Source organism: Malaya genurostris, chromosome 2 (assembly GCF_030247185.1).
Source record: "Malaya genurostris strain Urasoe2022 chromosome 2, Malgen_1.1, whole genome shotgun sequence".
Classification (NCBI taxonomy): Eukaryota; Metazoa; Arthropoda; class Insecta; order Diptera; family Culicidae; genus Malaya; species Malaya genurostris.
In genome coordinates this window covers 4,685,518-4,703,022 of record NC_080571.1, presented here as the reverse complement: position 1 = coordinate 4,703,022, position 17,505 = coordinate 4,685,518, and the positions used below count along the sequence as shown (strand labels likewise).

General features: G+C 37.1%; 2 protein-coding genes across 2 annotated transcripts in view; both read left to right on the top strand.

Annotated features, from left to right (window-relative positions):
* The window catches only part of LOC131428369 (homeobox protein unc-42), a 100,558-nt gene extending 95,583 nt beyond the window's left edge, over window positions 1–4,975 (top strand). The window contains exon 6 of the mRNA XM_058592281.1: window positions 3,802–4,975. Coding sequence (XP_058448264.1) covers window positions 3,802–3,908 — 107 coding nt within the window. The 3' untranslated portion in view covers window positions 3,909–4,975. The remainder of the gene's footprint in view (window positions 1–3,801) is intronic.
* Window positions 1–17,505, top strand: part of LOC131428368 (probable 4-coumarate--CoA ligase 1) — a 286,060-nt gene that overhangs the window by 187,587 nt on the left and 80,968 nt on the right. The gene's annotated exons all lie outside the window — the stretch shown is intronic.

The following is a 17,505-nucleotide window of genomic DNA, read 5'->3' as shown; positions in this document are numbered from 1 at the left end:
TGGCCAAAACATTACAGAATGGTCGTGGGATCGAATGAACGGCAAAATTCAGTTTTTGGAAACACTCTTTTTGGTATAGTTCCGATGTCATTGTCTTATTTGTAACGAAAACTTTCGTTTTTTGCCACAGCTGCAAATGCCCTGCCAAATCATAAATTTTCTTGCAAATTTTTCGGCAAAAACGAATTTAAATTTGGCTGGAAAATCCCCCCGAGCCGTTGCCAAGTAATATTTTTGACCTGGGATTTGTCCGAAGTCAGCCTTGACATAGGTTTCATCGTCCATCAGAAGACATCCGTCGAACTTTGTCAGTACCTGATCATATAGTTTCCGAGCACGAATTTTGACCACACTATTCTGCTTTATGGTCCAATTTGGCTGTTTGCTAGCTCTATACGACTTGATTCCTTCCCGGAGTCGAGTTCTCCTCACGGTACTATGGACATCACCGAATTTTCTGGCCAAATCACGGTCCGACAGATTAGGATTCCTCTCAATCGTCTTCAAAATCGCAGTTTCCGGTCGACAGTTCCACTCCGACGATTGGCTTGTGGTTTTCGTTTGATAACGCGCCATACGGTATTTCTGGGCAATTTCAGCTGTTTAGCTATCCTAGATCCAGACCACAATGGATTTTCCAAATAACTGTGCACAATTTTTTCCCTTCTTTCGGCTTCCATGTTGATTGTTTACAAAGTACAGTCGATTTGCGGAATGTCAAAACTCATACGTGAAGCTGACAAAATTCCCGACACATGGCCGCCAAGAACTTCCAAATCCGTCCGCCAGGAGCGCCACAATATGAGCAACAGTTTGTTCCAATTCTAAATAAAGCAAGCTTTATCTTCTTAGTTGTGCTCGAAACGGGAGCGGGTCGTTTCGCCGAATGCCATTTCACCGAAAGTCGTTTCTGGGAATGCCGCCGAATAGGTCGTATTGCCGTCGGAAGCGGCGGCCTCTTGCATACAAACCTGTAACCGTCTCGTTTGCCCGGTCTACTCAAAGCTAGGTTTCTTTGATTAAGTTAGGTCCGAACGAGCGGTACCGAGGTCGTACAGCACACGAATCAAATCGATGTGGCGAAGCCGCATCGGATATTTTTTCACTTAGTAAACGGAAAATACCACATACATTGGCTTGGTGGAGTTTCCTTGGGAACTCCGTTCTGAGGTTCATGAATCAATCTTTACTCAAGAGCACAATAATCAATTTTTATTCAAGAAGTACAATTGTATGTCAACAAAACGGGCGTTAACGTATTATCATTCATTTGTGTTTATTTTAAATCAATGCCAATTATAATATTAGGACAATTGCAGGAATCGGCAAAATAACCCTTTCGGCGAAATGTCATTCGGCAAAATGACACTTTCGGCGAAATGACTTTCGACGAAACGGCTTTCGGCGAAATGGCTGATCCGCTCGAAACTGTTCCAATTTGTAGGTCATGTTAGTGTATGACCATTCGAACTTCAAAATACTACAAATTAAAAAAGCTTTAAAATATTACAAATTAAAAAAGTTTTGAACTCAGTTTTAAAGACTTTTTTGGACATCATTACATGACCAGGTGGATTAAAACAGGGTTTTTCAAATTTTTTCGTTGAGGATATCAATGTATTAAGAATGCTGTTTAAACAATTGAATTATTATTCTAATGAGTCAATTATCCAAATAAAACTTATCAGAGTAGCTGAGGACCTAAATATATCGATTGGCTCGTGCACTTCGATTAGTACCAACAATTTGGGTATGAGATGGGTCGCCGCGAAATTTATACCTAAATTTGTCAATTACGACCACAAACACCATCGGATTACCATTGCTTAGGAGCTGTTGGTTTCTGTCCGTGACGACCCAAAAATGCTGTACGCTATAAATATTTAAATTAAAATGTAAAAACAATCATTAAACCAAAATGTCCTCGTTTTGTCCCCCATTCTCCTATATTTTAAGAATTAAAATCTGTTCAGCGAAAACTATAATTTATCGAAGCCCCTTTGAAGGTATAGGGAAGAGTGTTCGGTTACCGGCACCCTTTTATGTTAAGCTTATAACTTATGCGGACATATATAAATCAATGGAAAGTTAAAGTCCCTAGCTAACAACTGATTAAGCAACTAAGTTGATAATTTAGTAAAGTGATAAATTTTTGCCATTTCAAAGAAGGTGTTCGGTTACCGGCACCCTAAGAAATTTTGCTAAAAATTTAAAAAATTTACCGATGATTTGGATGGTGGTGCCTTTGGTGTTGATTTGATCGGCCTTCCTCCGGCTTCGCGGCATTGAATAAGTTACTGCAGTCGAATTTGTTGGCTTCTTGTCCACTAATTAATGGCATTTATCAGCGCATTACAGTTCATTTTCCTCGACGTCGACGATTTGTTTGCAGTCGCCATGGCTAACAGAACCAGAAAACCAAAGTTTTTACTCATATGATGGATGTTTTGAAGCTGTCAATTTGTCCAGTTAGTCAATTTGAAATTCCAGTTAGTACAATACGAAATTTGATCATTTACAGTCAAATTTGCAGACATCTCTGCATATCACTGCCAATTTTTCGCGATTTGTCGAAAAAATGGGGTGCCGGTAACCGAAATCGGTAGACATTTTGAAAATTACTACAAAAACTTTGGTTGCGAAAATTTTGATAGCATCCGGTAATAAATCCCGAAATAGATCGATTTCACTTCATAAACGTTCAATCCACTCACCTTTTCGATTGATGCTCTTCAATTTATGGTACTATAAAAAAAGTCAGAAAAAACTTTTGTGTTGATTTTCACGTAATTAAAATTTGTTTTGAGCGCAGCAAAAAGTACAAGCGTCTGTTTACTTCGGTATTCGGCACAAAAAGAACGTGCTGCTATTACACACACACACATGACATTTGTCGGAATGACGCTATCTGCTTTCTGTCAAAAGTTACGGTGGGGTGCAAGGCAAGCAACCGAACACCTTCCCCTACGAGTTCTGCTTAGAAAAATTTAGTAGGGGAAAGTCTTATAAAGCGCCCCTGCTAGCCAAAATGCCCCCTTCTCTTTCTTAAGCATTGAAGACTTTTCTGAACCAAAGTTTTATCACTAACACTATCGTTTCGTAGGATCTTTCTGCTATGCAAGTTTGGTGGTTGTCGTTTGCAGGAAAGTATGAACAAACTAAAAATTTCATTTGGCAGCTTTTCGATGTAAAGTTTTGCTTCGACTAAATAGATGTTTTATCCACCATTTCTTTGACATACTGATTATCTCAAAACAGTAACTTTATGGACATTTCAAGAAGCACAATGCATCATTGTTGCGGGATAAAATGTCTTTTGTTGTGTGTCATGCCACTGATTTGTTGTGAGACATATTTTACGGCTGCTGGGGCATTATGTCTGAGGCGAGCGAAAATAACTAAGAATGTGGCCGTTTTGGAAAATTTGTTTATATCAATCAATTCTCATCTTTTCTATTGGAATCATTGAAAATTATGTTCCTCATCCGTATTGCAATGAAATACTTACATTCTCGAGGAAAATATATCAATACACTTGGAAATATCTCAATGTTTTCTTAAGGGGGGCATATTATAACACTTTACCCTACGTAGCGACAAGTTTTTGTGACCGACGAAAAGCACGTCTACTGTGATTCTCCACAACATTGAAAGTTTGATTTGGATTTTAATCTGACATTTGAACGTCATCTCATTACAATTACGGATGAGCATTAATAATCAACCGTTTTCTATTCCTACCAAATAAAGGAATGAAAATAAAAATCTAAACCGGATATTTTCTCTTATTTCACATTTCAGGAATGTCTGCCGAGGACGAGTGGTACAACAAGAGTCTATCTGCTCTCCGGATGAACAGCTCGCATCACCCGAACCTTTCCGCGCCGATGCTGCAGTACCAGACATAATTAATGTAGGATCAACTATAACCTTTTCCTGATTGTTGAGCAACTAGTCTCCCCGGAAGCTCAGCCTTGCTTGCGCTAGTCAATACAAATTTCAAATCAAAAACCCCTTTTTCAACACCATTTAATATATTTCGAACGCTTACTGCGACAAAAACAAAAATTGTCGAAATTTTGCTAGCCTACTCATTCGCAAATGTGTTTAATTGAATCGATTCAGCAGAGCGCACTAAAATGTTGTTCGTACGCTACCGAAGCGATCCTTCTGCTGTGAACGTTTACTTGCTGGTAATTACATTGACAGCAACGAGCTATTTTCGGGCATATTTTTGTTCTATCCATCCACATCATGATGCAAAAACGAATAAATTTACCAGACCTTTTTTCATTCTACCAGTTCAATAAAGGCGCTAATTTATGCATCTGAAAATGTTAAACCCAACACGCTAATTAATATTTGAATATTCTTCACAAGAAGAATGGACAAATAAGTAACATAGTTGAAGAAAAACCTTGTACATATGTCTAAACATGAGCTATGGAATACCGAACTCTCATTTCCACGAAGATGAAAATTTAAATCAATCGATTCGCTGTTTAGCTCGAAAACTAACACATGGCACGAAATCAAACCTTACCAGTAACGCAAAATTGAAAGCCATAAATTTAAATATCTACTACCAAAAACAAATGAGTGCGAACCGGTGAAGGTGAAGAAAAGACAAAATCTTTTACCGGTCAGAAAGTGAATTAAGTAAGCTAGCATCTAAGGCAGAAGTAAATACCAAAAAAGGAAAAAAACTAAACTACATCTACGAGGAAAAGGAACCATATATTAAACTTTGAACTAACGTAGCTAAATTATTTAATTTAAATACATGAAAAATGAACAAACAAAATAAAAAAAAATCTTATAACGAGAGATAATGTAAACAGGTGAGAACCGTTAGTTGATCTATGCTACAGAATATGCTGTCACATTTCTAGTCACTCAAAAAAAAAACAGTAACAACTAAAACCGAGCATTGATTGTACTTGTAAATATTCACCGAAACCAATGCATTAAACTATTTAAGATGTATCGAATGAGTCTTTTATTTATTTCTTGGTGAGTTTTTTGGGTATTCAATAATCGATTATATTTGTTTAGTTATTTCATTTGTTTCATGTTGATTCACAGTTCGCCTGCCGTATCATTCTTCTAGCTTTGTCTGTAAATCTGTACAGTTTTTTGGTTCCGCTGGCAAACGTTTTTATTGTGACACGTAACTTCGAGATGACGACGGAAACATACATCGGACTGAATCGAACTGGCTACAAATGCATCGAAGAGATTATAAAGAAGAACTACGAAGCCTTTCACTCGAACATTAATAGACTATGACGACATAGAGATGGTTGACGAACTCGTGTATTGGCCTCACTGGTGACCGCCGTTAGAAACCGTTGGGGTCGCTCAAGATCGGACTCCAATCGCGTAGTTTCGCTCAGATAATTTTCTCGGGTCGCACTACGCATCCATGCGAGTTTGTTTATTTTTTCTTTTTTATATGAGTTGTTGTTTAGGGCGCGTACCACGTGTTCGTTTTACTCGGAATCAGAGTCGCCCGCGTGTAGGTTCAAAAACGAAAACGGTATTAATTGCACGTCACCCCCGGAGATAATGCGCCATTAGTGTATTAGATAACACATGGATCAATAAGTCCCGAGACTAACAATGGAAACAACATTTTTTTGCAAAATTTTTTTTTTATTCATCAACATAATCAGCTTTTAGGGTGATACAATGGTTCCAACGTTTTTCCAATTTTTCAATACCATGTTTATAAAAAAAATTATCTTTCGCTTCAAAATAAGCTTCAGTTTCAGCGATGATCTCCTCATTTGAGCCAAATCTTTTTTCCTGGAGCATTTTTTTAAGATTAGCAAAGAGCCAGTAATCACTGGGGGCTAAATCTGGCGAGGATGGGGGGTGGGGAAGCAGATCAAAGCCCAATTCGTTCAATTTCTGAATCATCGACTCGTTGCTGTTTTTGTTCCATCGAAAGCAATCGCGACACCCACTTGGAAAAAACCTTTTTCATGCTTAATTTTTCATAAATGATAGTAAATACACTTCCATATGATATCTGTGTCATCTCAGCAATCTCACGGAGCTTCACTTTACGATCTTTCATTATAATTTTTGTCACTTCACTTACATTTTCCGTGACCATGTTTAAACTCGGCGAACCACCGACAAATCGTTGCTTTTGATGGACAAGAGTCCGGATAACATTTTTCAATCCATTGTTTCGCTTACACGGTGTTTTTACCCATTAAAAAAAAATGTTTTATCAAAACACGAAACTCGGTTTTTTTTCCATTTATAAACAAACTACAAAACGACTTTACTCCAATTTCGAAAACTCAGCTGTTTCTGGTCGGATCGACTTAAAATTTTGACCCGTTTCAAGCAAAGGTTAGTACTCTAGAAAGACGTGGTTACTGGTTTACTACGAGCGCCATCTCTGCTTTAGTCTCGGGACTTATTGATCCATGTGTTATGAAAGCATTTATGATGAGTTGCGGGCGGAAATATGATCGTAACGACGGCGTTTGAAGCACGAATTTCAACTTATCGTACGCACAGTATAAAGGGGAAGCGACAAGCGACGCGAAGCGATGCGAAACTTGACAGATCGCTCGGAGTCGCGCGGAAGAGCTCCGTCAACTCAAGTTCAGCAGAAAAATGACAAGTATGTTAGAGTGAACTCGATGCGTTGCGAAACGACTACTGACCGATCGCATCGCTCTCACTCTGACATACATGTCATTTTTCTGTTGAACTTGAATGGACGGAGCTCTGCCGCGCGACTCCGTGCGATCTGTCAAGATTTGCTTCGCGTCGCGTGTCGCTTTCTCTCTGAGTTCACCCTAAGAGGGACAACAGCCCAGTGAAAATGGTTGTTGAATGTGATCCGGTTGGTACAAGAAAAAAAGAAGTACAAGAACAGTGAGCAAAGTGGATCGATCATGTGAAGAAGTGGCTGGCGAAAAGCGACATTTCTTAGAAACTTTGCATACGTTTCTTAGATACATAAATCTCAGGTAAGTATTTGTGTACTGCGATCCTTAAAAATGTCTAAGAATGATTCCTTAAAAGTTCAAATTGCAGATTTTGACCATATAATATCCCTTTAGTTATGTTGGTTTTCAACTTCTGCTTCCGAAAGTACCAGGCATAGAAGTCATATGACTTTGGAATGAAACTCGTTTGTTTAACTCCATAATGACGCTAAATATTGTGTAATGTTCTGAATATTTTTAATACATTTTTGCGAACGAGGAGGAAGGACAGTTGTAAATTGTTACGTCACGTAAGTGTTGTTTTGACTACTAAAACATATTTTTAATTTTCCAGTTTTTATATCAGACCTGGTGTACGAAACACATCTGACAAAGCAAATGAAATGATTACAATTATCCAATAAAAGTTCTGCTCAAAATACGTCGATAAAATTTAGTTATATCTTTTAGTTGGGTGCTCAATAGATTGTATTTCCGAAGAAAATTATGTTGTATTTACTGAATCATCTTTGAAAATTCGATGATTTCAGCATATCACGAGTCTCCGGTCAATCTCTTTGGAATTTCACATTGATTAAACAATGTTAATGTAAGATATAAAGTCAAGATGCTTTATTCGAAGTAGTTGCCTTCAAAAGCTATGCTGTTTTTCATCTTTCCACTTACGAATATTACGTCGAAAAAACTGTTCATCTTTAAAAACCTTTTCTCCATATCTTCACAACTAGTGAAATGTTGCTCAGGGTGAGACATCGATAAATGCAAATGATAATCGGAAGGGCCCAAGAATGAGAATCGAACGACGGAGTCTATAGAACAAAATTTGTTTGATGTTTGTTTTATTCTAAAAAAAGCGAAGTTTATGTATTGAACAAAACAATATACGTATCGGGAAAATAGTACTGTTAGTACTGATTTGTTTGCTCAACTGCTGCCAAATTTTCGAAATCATAAAATAACTATTGAAATAAAGTGTTATAAAAAAGCACTAACAAAGTTCGTTTTTTTTGTAGATTTTAAAACGAATATTACCCAAACGAACATGGTAGAGAAATGATACCGAGACGAAGAGATGAAAAATGTATAGGCACTAAACTTTCATTGGCGATTTTGCAATTCAGTGCAACATTTTCTCACAATGCCAGACTATTCCTATTTGTATGAAGAGCGCAGAATAAACACGTGATTAAGTGTAATAATGATTGAATTTCAACCAATGAATACCATTTTTAGATGAGTATGGAACTCTTTATGTGCATTCATGTAATGCCCGGGTTGGCGGTTTAGTGCATAGAGTACTGGTCTTACAAGCCAGTTGTCGTATGTTCGAGCCCCGACCTAAAAGAATTCTTTGTGTCTTAGTTCTATACGCTAAGAATCGGCTGCAAAATCTGTTGAAACAGAATGGTCAGATTCCACAAAAGGAATGTAATGCCAAGTAATGTCATCAGAAAGCAATTTTGTCTTTGAAAGCAAATAATAATAAGTGTATCATCGGGAATTGGTTTGTATCTAAAGTATACTTTATCAATACTTAATTTAAGAACTCTTGATGAATATTTCAATGCGAACTTATTATCATTAAATGCCACAAAGACTAACTATATGATTTTCCGTTCCATAAGGAAAATTATACCAACGCATAATCATCCCCAGCTCGGACACAATATTATTGAAAAAGTTGACTATTTCAAGTATCTGGGCATATATTTCGACCCCACATTAACCTGGGCTCACCACATAAAGTTTGTTGCCAAGCACGTGGCGTCGTACTGCGGTATTTTATGGAGAGTCAAGTCCTTTGTTCCCCAGCGTGTTCTGTTAAATTTTTATTTTGCTTACGTCCATTCACAGCTCAACTACTTGGTATCGATGTGGGGGCGAGCCGCTAGTTCTTATCTGAAGAAACTCCAAACTCTACAAAACAGATGCCTAAAAATCATTTTCAATAAACCCTTACTATTCTCGAGTCTATTGTTATACTCTGACAGAAACCATAATGTTTTACCAATAACATATAGTGATTTGCACTGTCGGCTAGAAAACATTGCGATGCGATAAGATAGCGACAAAATGCCGCAAAGATCGCGAAACTGACATTCGCATCGATTCAACCCCTTCGAGACCACAAGCCAGAAAAAAATATTTTTTTAAATTGACTGTTACAATGACTAATTTTTTATTTATTATTAAGAAAACTTCAGTCATAATGAATTCATATTAATAATGCGTATGTGGCAGATTACGGCTACAACTAGCACGGATTTTTTAAGCGTTTGCTATTCATTTGACATAATGTACGATTCAGACGATCCGCCTCCTTCCGTTACCGCCACCGGAACGTCAGCTTCCGTCAAAATTAGTTTAATACTTTCTTTACCGGAACGTTCACATGCTCCGTCCGTCAAGACGTTCCGTGACGGTGACGTTACGTGTGAATGGCTCCATAAGAATGCATGTAATCAATGTTGACGGTGCCGGTGACGGAGATTGACTGTGACAAAAGAAGACGGATCGTCTGAATCGTACATAATGGTTATTTTGTGCTTAGTATGTTCCCTTTTCATTTATATTTTGTATTAATCGACGCCTTGGTTTTCAAAACCTCGTGCTTTATTCGATTGTGCTATTTGTCTACTCGTCGTCTTTGACAGATATACATTTGTTGATGCTTTCGATGAACAATGAAATAACAATTGTCGCTAAGGAATTTCACTAGTTGAAAATGCAATTGGCCTCAATCCAACATCCGATTAATTTTTCTTTTGACTCTAATGCTAGTTAATTTCAATACAACAGACAGCGAAGCGGTTAAAACAACTGTCTAATTTTCTGGCAGCGATGCCAGGTGAAATTTTAGGCGTCTGCGTATTAGAAATGGTCCTATTCGACCTCAATATTTAGAAGTATGGCGAAAAAACCAAACGAAAACCCTACAGTAATAGCAAATGTCATTAAAATGGACAATTGTTTATAAAAATTTCGAAAATCTGCAAAAAAGTCGGCTTAATTGCAAAGACTGCTAACAAACAAAATTGCAAATTTACATACCAATCTGTAAACCTGGCATCAGTGGTTCTGACGCTCATTATTTCGCTATCCTGCGACGATTCCGTCGCATTCTATGTCCAGCTGAAAACCACTATACTTATGTGATGTCCAAACTGTGTGGGTACAAACGAATTCATAATAATCAATGCATAGTATGCCATGACCAATTGGGTTGGGTATGACTGCAACAGGTCAATCGTATTATAAAAGAACAGCTTCCGACATTTCATCACGAACAACCATACAGGTAAGAAGTGCACCGTTCTGGGTGATTCCGTTTTCGATTAATAGTTGTAAAATACACAATGGCGATCCTGCCAGGAGGCGCAATTGAAATAGCAAAGTTATTCAGAACCATCTCGCATGGAAACGGAATCACCCAAAACGAAACAGAATCTATTCAGATATTGGTACTATTTGGCACGCAGTTTTTCATTTTACATTGATTACGCAATGTTGAAAATGACGGAAATAAGCGGATCACTATGGTCGCGCATCATAAGCGGACCAGGAAGGTCGCGCAATAAAATACATGGATAAAATGATAACAATTTTCATTGAAAAAGGCGGATTCATGAAATCGCGCATCACAGAGCGGATCAGGAAGGTCGCGCAAATATTTAAATGTAAATGAGCGGACCGGAAACGTCGCGCATAAGGAGAGCAGGCAACGTGGCCGTGCAAATAAAAAAAAATGAGCGGATTTCAATAATCGCGCATCATAAAGCGGATCATTAGATCGCGCACATTTGCGTTATAAGTAATTTTTAACGATAGAACAATACTCGAATTTATTGTTTTCAGTGGTTTTATTAATTACTTCCGATAGTTCTTTCAACGTGTGAGCACGTTGGTTCGCGGACAGTGTGTTAGAATTTCGAGTGATTCTCAAAAATGAATGAAACTTTTTCGTGTTATAACGCCGCGAGATTCTATCGGTAGTCAAAAACAATAAAGTCCATGTGACTATAAACGAAATCGATGGATGTATGGTCATTGAAATCTTTCCAACCAAACAAAGAAAGAAGGAGAGAAGATTTTAGTAATACAAGAAGTATGGTAACGTATGTAGTGTCCGTATTTCTTGGAAGATTCGATTTGCGCTCAAAATCTTGTTAATAATGACTATGGAAGTACTAGACGATTTAACGGAACAAGGCGAGCATTCAACACTAAAATATACTATCTCTCTTGAAAAAAAAAACGTGTTTCGAATCAATAAGTAGAAAAGACCAGAAGCATATAGTTGCAGCATTTTTCTGCATCAACGATCGACAACGGAGTATTTTGGATTAGATACAGGAGACGGCTATGAGGTAGTAACAGTTAAGGTTTTCCCAGCTACTATAAACGGTGTTCATTTCGCATCAAATACTGGATGCTTTTCTGTGATACTTGAAAACGCACTGCTGATTGTTTACTGCATATCTGAAGATCCAGAAAATTTATTGATACAGGAACACAAAAATATACCTTGGACAATTTGTTGAGTGCTATCACTTCATACCAGATCTAGGAGTCTTAACTTCGAGTGGGTTTCATATACGTTACTTTCATTCCGAAATCATAAAAAAATCTATTCAATGTGAATCTAATGGCGTTTTCGTTTTTAATTTGCACTACACCGGTGCAGTGCTACACTGAGGCATGAATAAACGAACAAAAATGACGAAAACATAAACAGTAACCATTGACTACAATTAACGATTCCATTGCACAGAGCTACACCAAACTTTTGATGAGTGCTACACCAGTGGTATCGGTGCAGAAACAGTGTAGCACTGGTGTAGTGCAATTGGTAAAAACGAACGGTTTAGGTGCAGCTTTCGCTACACCGGTGTAGTGCAATTTAAAAACGAAAACGACATAAAATGTTTTATTTGATCGAAGTGATTGGAATTGCATATTTGCATTTTGCAAAAGTCGCAATTTGTATTAGCGATAATTGTCTGATATACACAGTATCGATTCAGTGTTTGGACAAGGTAAATCAAGAATTGACGAATAGGGCTTTGAGCCAAGCCAAACAGATGATTTGCCATTTAATAAATGAGGTGAATGCAAGAACGAATCAGTACGTAATAATACAGCAAAACAAAAATCTTTATTACATTATCTATTAATCACCAAAAATCAAATATCCGATTTATATTGTTTATGATATCTGATTTCATTCAGATGCATCTGAAAATATGTCTCCTCTTTTGAACGATAGGAAAATAAAACCTAAATTTTTGCACTTTTCTCTGAAATAATTAATAACAATAGTAATGGTTCAATATATCTGTTATAAAAGATTAGTTACCTATCATTATAATGTAAATTTCAATCAGTTTCACTCCTCCAATATAAAAAAAATCATTTCATAAATCATCAAAAGAACAAAGAGCGAGTTTTGAACATTTTCCCTTGCATTTTGCGATACACAATTTCAGAATCCAAGCCAGAGCTGCCATCTTTATTTGAAAAATCTGTATTTGGCGAAAAAACCAATCTGTACACAATATGTATCTCGAAAAATCTGTTTAGTGAGGCCTGGTTTCGCTCCACCTGGTTTAAAACACCCAAAAAAACACAAAAACAGAAAATCTATATTTATCTGTCTGAAAACTTAATTATCTGTATTTGACGGCCCCCTATCATGACGCCATCTTGATAAGATCTGAATCAGAACTTCAAAATCAGCTTATTGCAAAGTTTTATGGTTCACTTTGTTTATTGCACGAAAATTAGAAATTTTTGGATCGATTCTCTCACAATAACTTGTCACTTTACCTAAAATATAGCAGATCATCAAGTGGAGGTAATTTTCACAATTTGAAAGTCACGATAAGTATCAAAACATTGCAGTGTTTGGGGCCCGAAACACGAGGGGCTCAACGTAATCGGTGTACTTTCAAATGGCTGGTGCTTACATACCGGTGTCAGATGGCTGGCATTTTAAGATAACATGTCTGTTTTTCTGTGTCGAGTACAAAAATCGGAATAATTGGCAGCGCTGATCCAAGCAGTTAGCATATATGATATACACGCTCTTTGAACATAACTCATGGTTTGAGTTAGCGATTACTCAAATTCATAAACTGGAACAATATGTCAAAATTTGAGTATGGATTTGAATAAAGTAAACTCGTTGCCATGAGTTCTCTCGCATTTATTCATACATTAGAGTAAGCGTTGAGTTTTTAAACATTTGAGTGAAAAAAATACTTCTTACAGTTCAGAGCGTTTTCATTCTCGGAATATTCTGATCGAAATAAAGGATGCGAGAATACGTCGTTTTCCATTGCCGTTTCTAGATCCGGTTTTGAAAATCATCGATGAACGAAGAAAAGTTTCTTCATTTTGAGAGTAAGATCTCAAATCTTGAGTTGAACTTGCTCAAATTTTGAACAAAATATTTTTTTCTTATTTTGAGTAGAAATTACTCAAGTTTTGACAATTTCGTCCCTTAACTCAAAAATGAGTAGATAGGTGGTAACTCAAGTTTAGAGTACGTGCACTTTTAATGAATTTGAGTGATGTGTCACTCAATTTTTAGTTATGTTCAATGAGGGTGTATGACAGATAGGACCGAGCAATAGTCAACCATGGTATACACAACTCACAACCACATGGTAAATTAACAAGTGGAAAAATTCCTCTATGTGCGATTACACGATTATTTAATTGTTAAGATATTATTATTCTAGGCACCCTGATATTTTTTTTCAGAAGAGAAGGTGGATGTGTGGGTACAAACGAATTCATAATAATCAATGCATAGTATGCCATGACCAATTGGGTTGGGTATGACTGCAACAGGTCAATCGTATTATAAAAGAACAGCTTCTGACATTTCATCACGAACAACCATACAGGTAAGAAGTGCACCGTTCTGGGTGATTCCGTTTTCGATTAATAGTTGTAAAATACACACAAACGTTGCTATTCATCCATGATAATTAGCATAACTCCACAGTTCACCATAACCTACAGTTCCCAACTATATCCCATTCTAGAACAACACGCCGTAGTAACAATTTGTTTCGTGTTCGAGCAGTTACAAGCCTTGGTCAAAGACGGATCCTTTTTGTTGGTCCAACTCAGGCCCGCACCCAGGATTTGGTTTCGGGAGGGGCCCAGAATGAAAAAAAATAATGTTACTAAAGATTGCTTAGATAGATAAATTCCGGTGCGCCATTTACTGGCGTTTTTAACAGACACCTTAAACTTTTACACTTAAACTATCATTATTTCATATTTATATAAAATTTGTGACTATGACCGAGAGAAAGTTATTATATTACATCTCTTAACGTTTAATGTCATGCCATTTAAATCCCACATGCTTAAGTCCTTCTAAGGCTGTGAACCATTTCGCGGTTAATTTTAAAATTTGGTTAAAATCTGACACTTGAGTGGTAATTTTGTGTCTAGTAGTTAAGTTTAATTAAAACTGCGGCCCATTTCAAAGTTTGACGGATGGAAAGTTATTTGGGTTTATTTTGCACTGGAAATAATTTTGACTAAAGAATTGATATTAGAATGTTCTTTGCAAGATTTTTTTCAGTGTCGGAAAATAACCATCGATCTGTCAAAAACAACCATGCTTTCGACAACATTTTTGACAACATCAAAATAACCACTCGAGTGTCAAATTTCAACCAAAAGTTCAAATTAACCGCGAAATTGTTCACAGCCTAAATGTCCATTTCCAGTGCACAAAAATCCACAAGACTTGTGATGAATTTTGAGAAGTGGTCCGAGATAGTCCCTTACTTCGATTCGTGGAGAACGGAAAGCATCTTCTAAATTTGTAGGTTCTATCGGTTGATGGCCATACAAACTTACTTTAGCTATACAGGTTTCGGTATCAGGTTCCGGAATTAGCGGTCTAAAATTCCAAAACGAAACTCACATCGTTTTCTCAGAGATGACTTTTGTGTTGGGAATAGATAACAGTTCTAGTAGGCCAAATCAGGTGAACAAGGTGGATGGGCAAGTAATTGGAGCTCTACATCGTTGATTTTAACTATGGTAGCGATGCTCATGTGCTGCATGTAAGGCCCTTTCACAGTGATTTCGGTCTTTAATTAATTTAGTACTCCAAAACTATACTATGACAATCCCAGAAAACAGGCATCACGATCTTTCCGACCCATTGAGCCTCCCTTCCAGGCACTCAAGCCGCGACGACTTCAGTCCATTGTCGTTTAATCATTTATTTCTCTGTCGTATAATAATGGATCCAGCCAAACTTGTACTCGAAGTGCACTTGCGCTCGTCTTTTTAGTCCTAAATAAGTATGTGCGAGATCCAGCGACAGGATATCTTTCTAATTTGCAGAATCTTTTTTTTTTCAATTATAGATGTTTTAACCTTATGAAAGAGGCGAATCTTCGGGGTAGAAAAACTTTCTGATCCTATGTTCGGGGTTGGGAATCGAACCCAAGCGGGCTGCGTGAAAGACATCGACTTACCCATCACGCTATACCCGTCCCCTTACAGAATCTTGCTAAACTATGGTAAGCTCGCGCACTTTTATATTCCAGTCATTCAGAATAATTGTCTTTTTATTATTGTCGTTTATTTTGCCCCGTATTTAATTTTCATTTTATTTAGTTTTGACACTGTTCGTTTCGAATCAAACATTTTTTTTATTTCTGTTTCTGATTTCGGGAGGGGCCAGGGCCCCTCGGGCCCCCCCTCTGGGTACGTGCCTGGTCCAACTAGTTAAATATAATGAACTTCCGTCTGATATACAAGGAATAAACAATCGTGCCACATTTGCGGCTAGACTAAAGTACCATTTTAAGCACAGACTGAACGAGGTATTTAGCTAATGTAATTTTTTGTTTGATAATGTAACAGTATTTCATATTAATAACTAATTTCCTAATATATTTGTACTTTCTTTCCAGTAATTAAATTGTGGATCCCTTAAAAGTAAATCTTTTCCACTGGGACACCACTTTATGTTAATAATAAATTGCAACACAAACTATGAATAAATAGAAACTCAGCGGACTCTGTATCAAATTAAATTTGTATTTCTAGTATTATTATTGCCAGTGTTTATTTGTTTCTTGTTTTCCGCTGAGACTAGTTGCGTCCACTACCAGGGGGCTCCAAATTGAAGCTTTTTGGTGGGGGAGTGTGATGGGCAAAAAAAAACCTTGTGTTTGATAGTTCTAATAATAATGGGTTTCTGAAGATTTTAGGTGATATCTGGCCCTTATTACCGTTCTCACTTCCACTTTCACATTCACTTCACTTACATATCACTTGACTTGATTTTACCGATTACCAGTATCACGCATAGTGAAGTGGTCACTGTGGTGGAAAAAAATATTTTTTTCTACAAAATGTTGGTGACGTGATGTTCATAATGACATCAAGTTCATCCAAGTAATTACTTTTGTCTCTGGAGCGACTTCCGTAATAAGGACCTACATTTACTTCACTTGAATTCCACAGTGAAGTGATACCCATAATAAGGGTCACTGTCACTTCACTTGGTTTTCACCGTGTAGTGACACCGGTAATAAGGGCCTCTATAAATCCGAAGAAATGAATTAAATTTGTACTGTTCACATTGAGCTGCGTCATTTGAGTAGTCCAATTTCGAAGTGATAACAACACATTCCTCATGTAAGAAACGTAACATAACTTACTACAGACTTAGAAAATTTCACTGAATTCGGTAATCTTTTACCGAATTTTCAACAGCTGAACGTTCGGTAATTCAATTGATTACCGATCATTCGGTAAATGCTGAACTGACGACACGACCTGCCACTCGCTATTCAAAACTGTATCACAAATTTAACCACCCCTCAATAACTCGTAATGTCAAAATGAAAACGCTTGAAAAATGTTTTAAACTGGCAACTCAGCCTGAAAAAATGTGGTTTTTGGAATAACAGCTATTTTCACAACAGTCGAAAGAGAGGATTTAAATATTTTGAACTGCGAAGGTTGTTCCGCTTCCGGAGCAGCACTACCATTTTTTAAAGAGAAACCATTCATTTGGAGTTTCTACGGTTTCTTTGCACTGGTATTCGAAGCCACACTGTTATATTTTTTAGTCTGACATGAGTTATTCGTAGAAGGAAGAAATCAGAGTTGACAACGGAACGTATTAGGAAATATTCATAAGATTGATCTTCGTTAGCGGAATTGTGCATAATTTATTAGATCTATTGATACCATACCAAATTTCACAATCGAATATAAAAAGCAATGAGAGTATAAGAAACTTTTGTGGGTGTTTTTTAACAGATACTGAATTTTACTATGCGGTATCTTCAAGTGAAACTAGTTCTTTTGAAAGTATTAATGACCAATAGTTCTTTTTTTTAGAACGGTAGTTCTTCAGGTTGTTCCACTTTCGGAGCAGCTCTACCATTTTTACAAAGAAACCATTCATTGGGGGTTTCTACGGTTTCTTTGCACTAGTATTCGAAGCCAGTCGTGGACCTTTTTTTGCTCGCTCAAT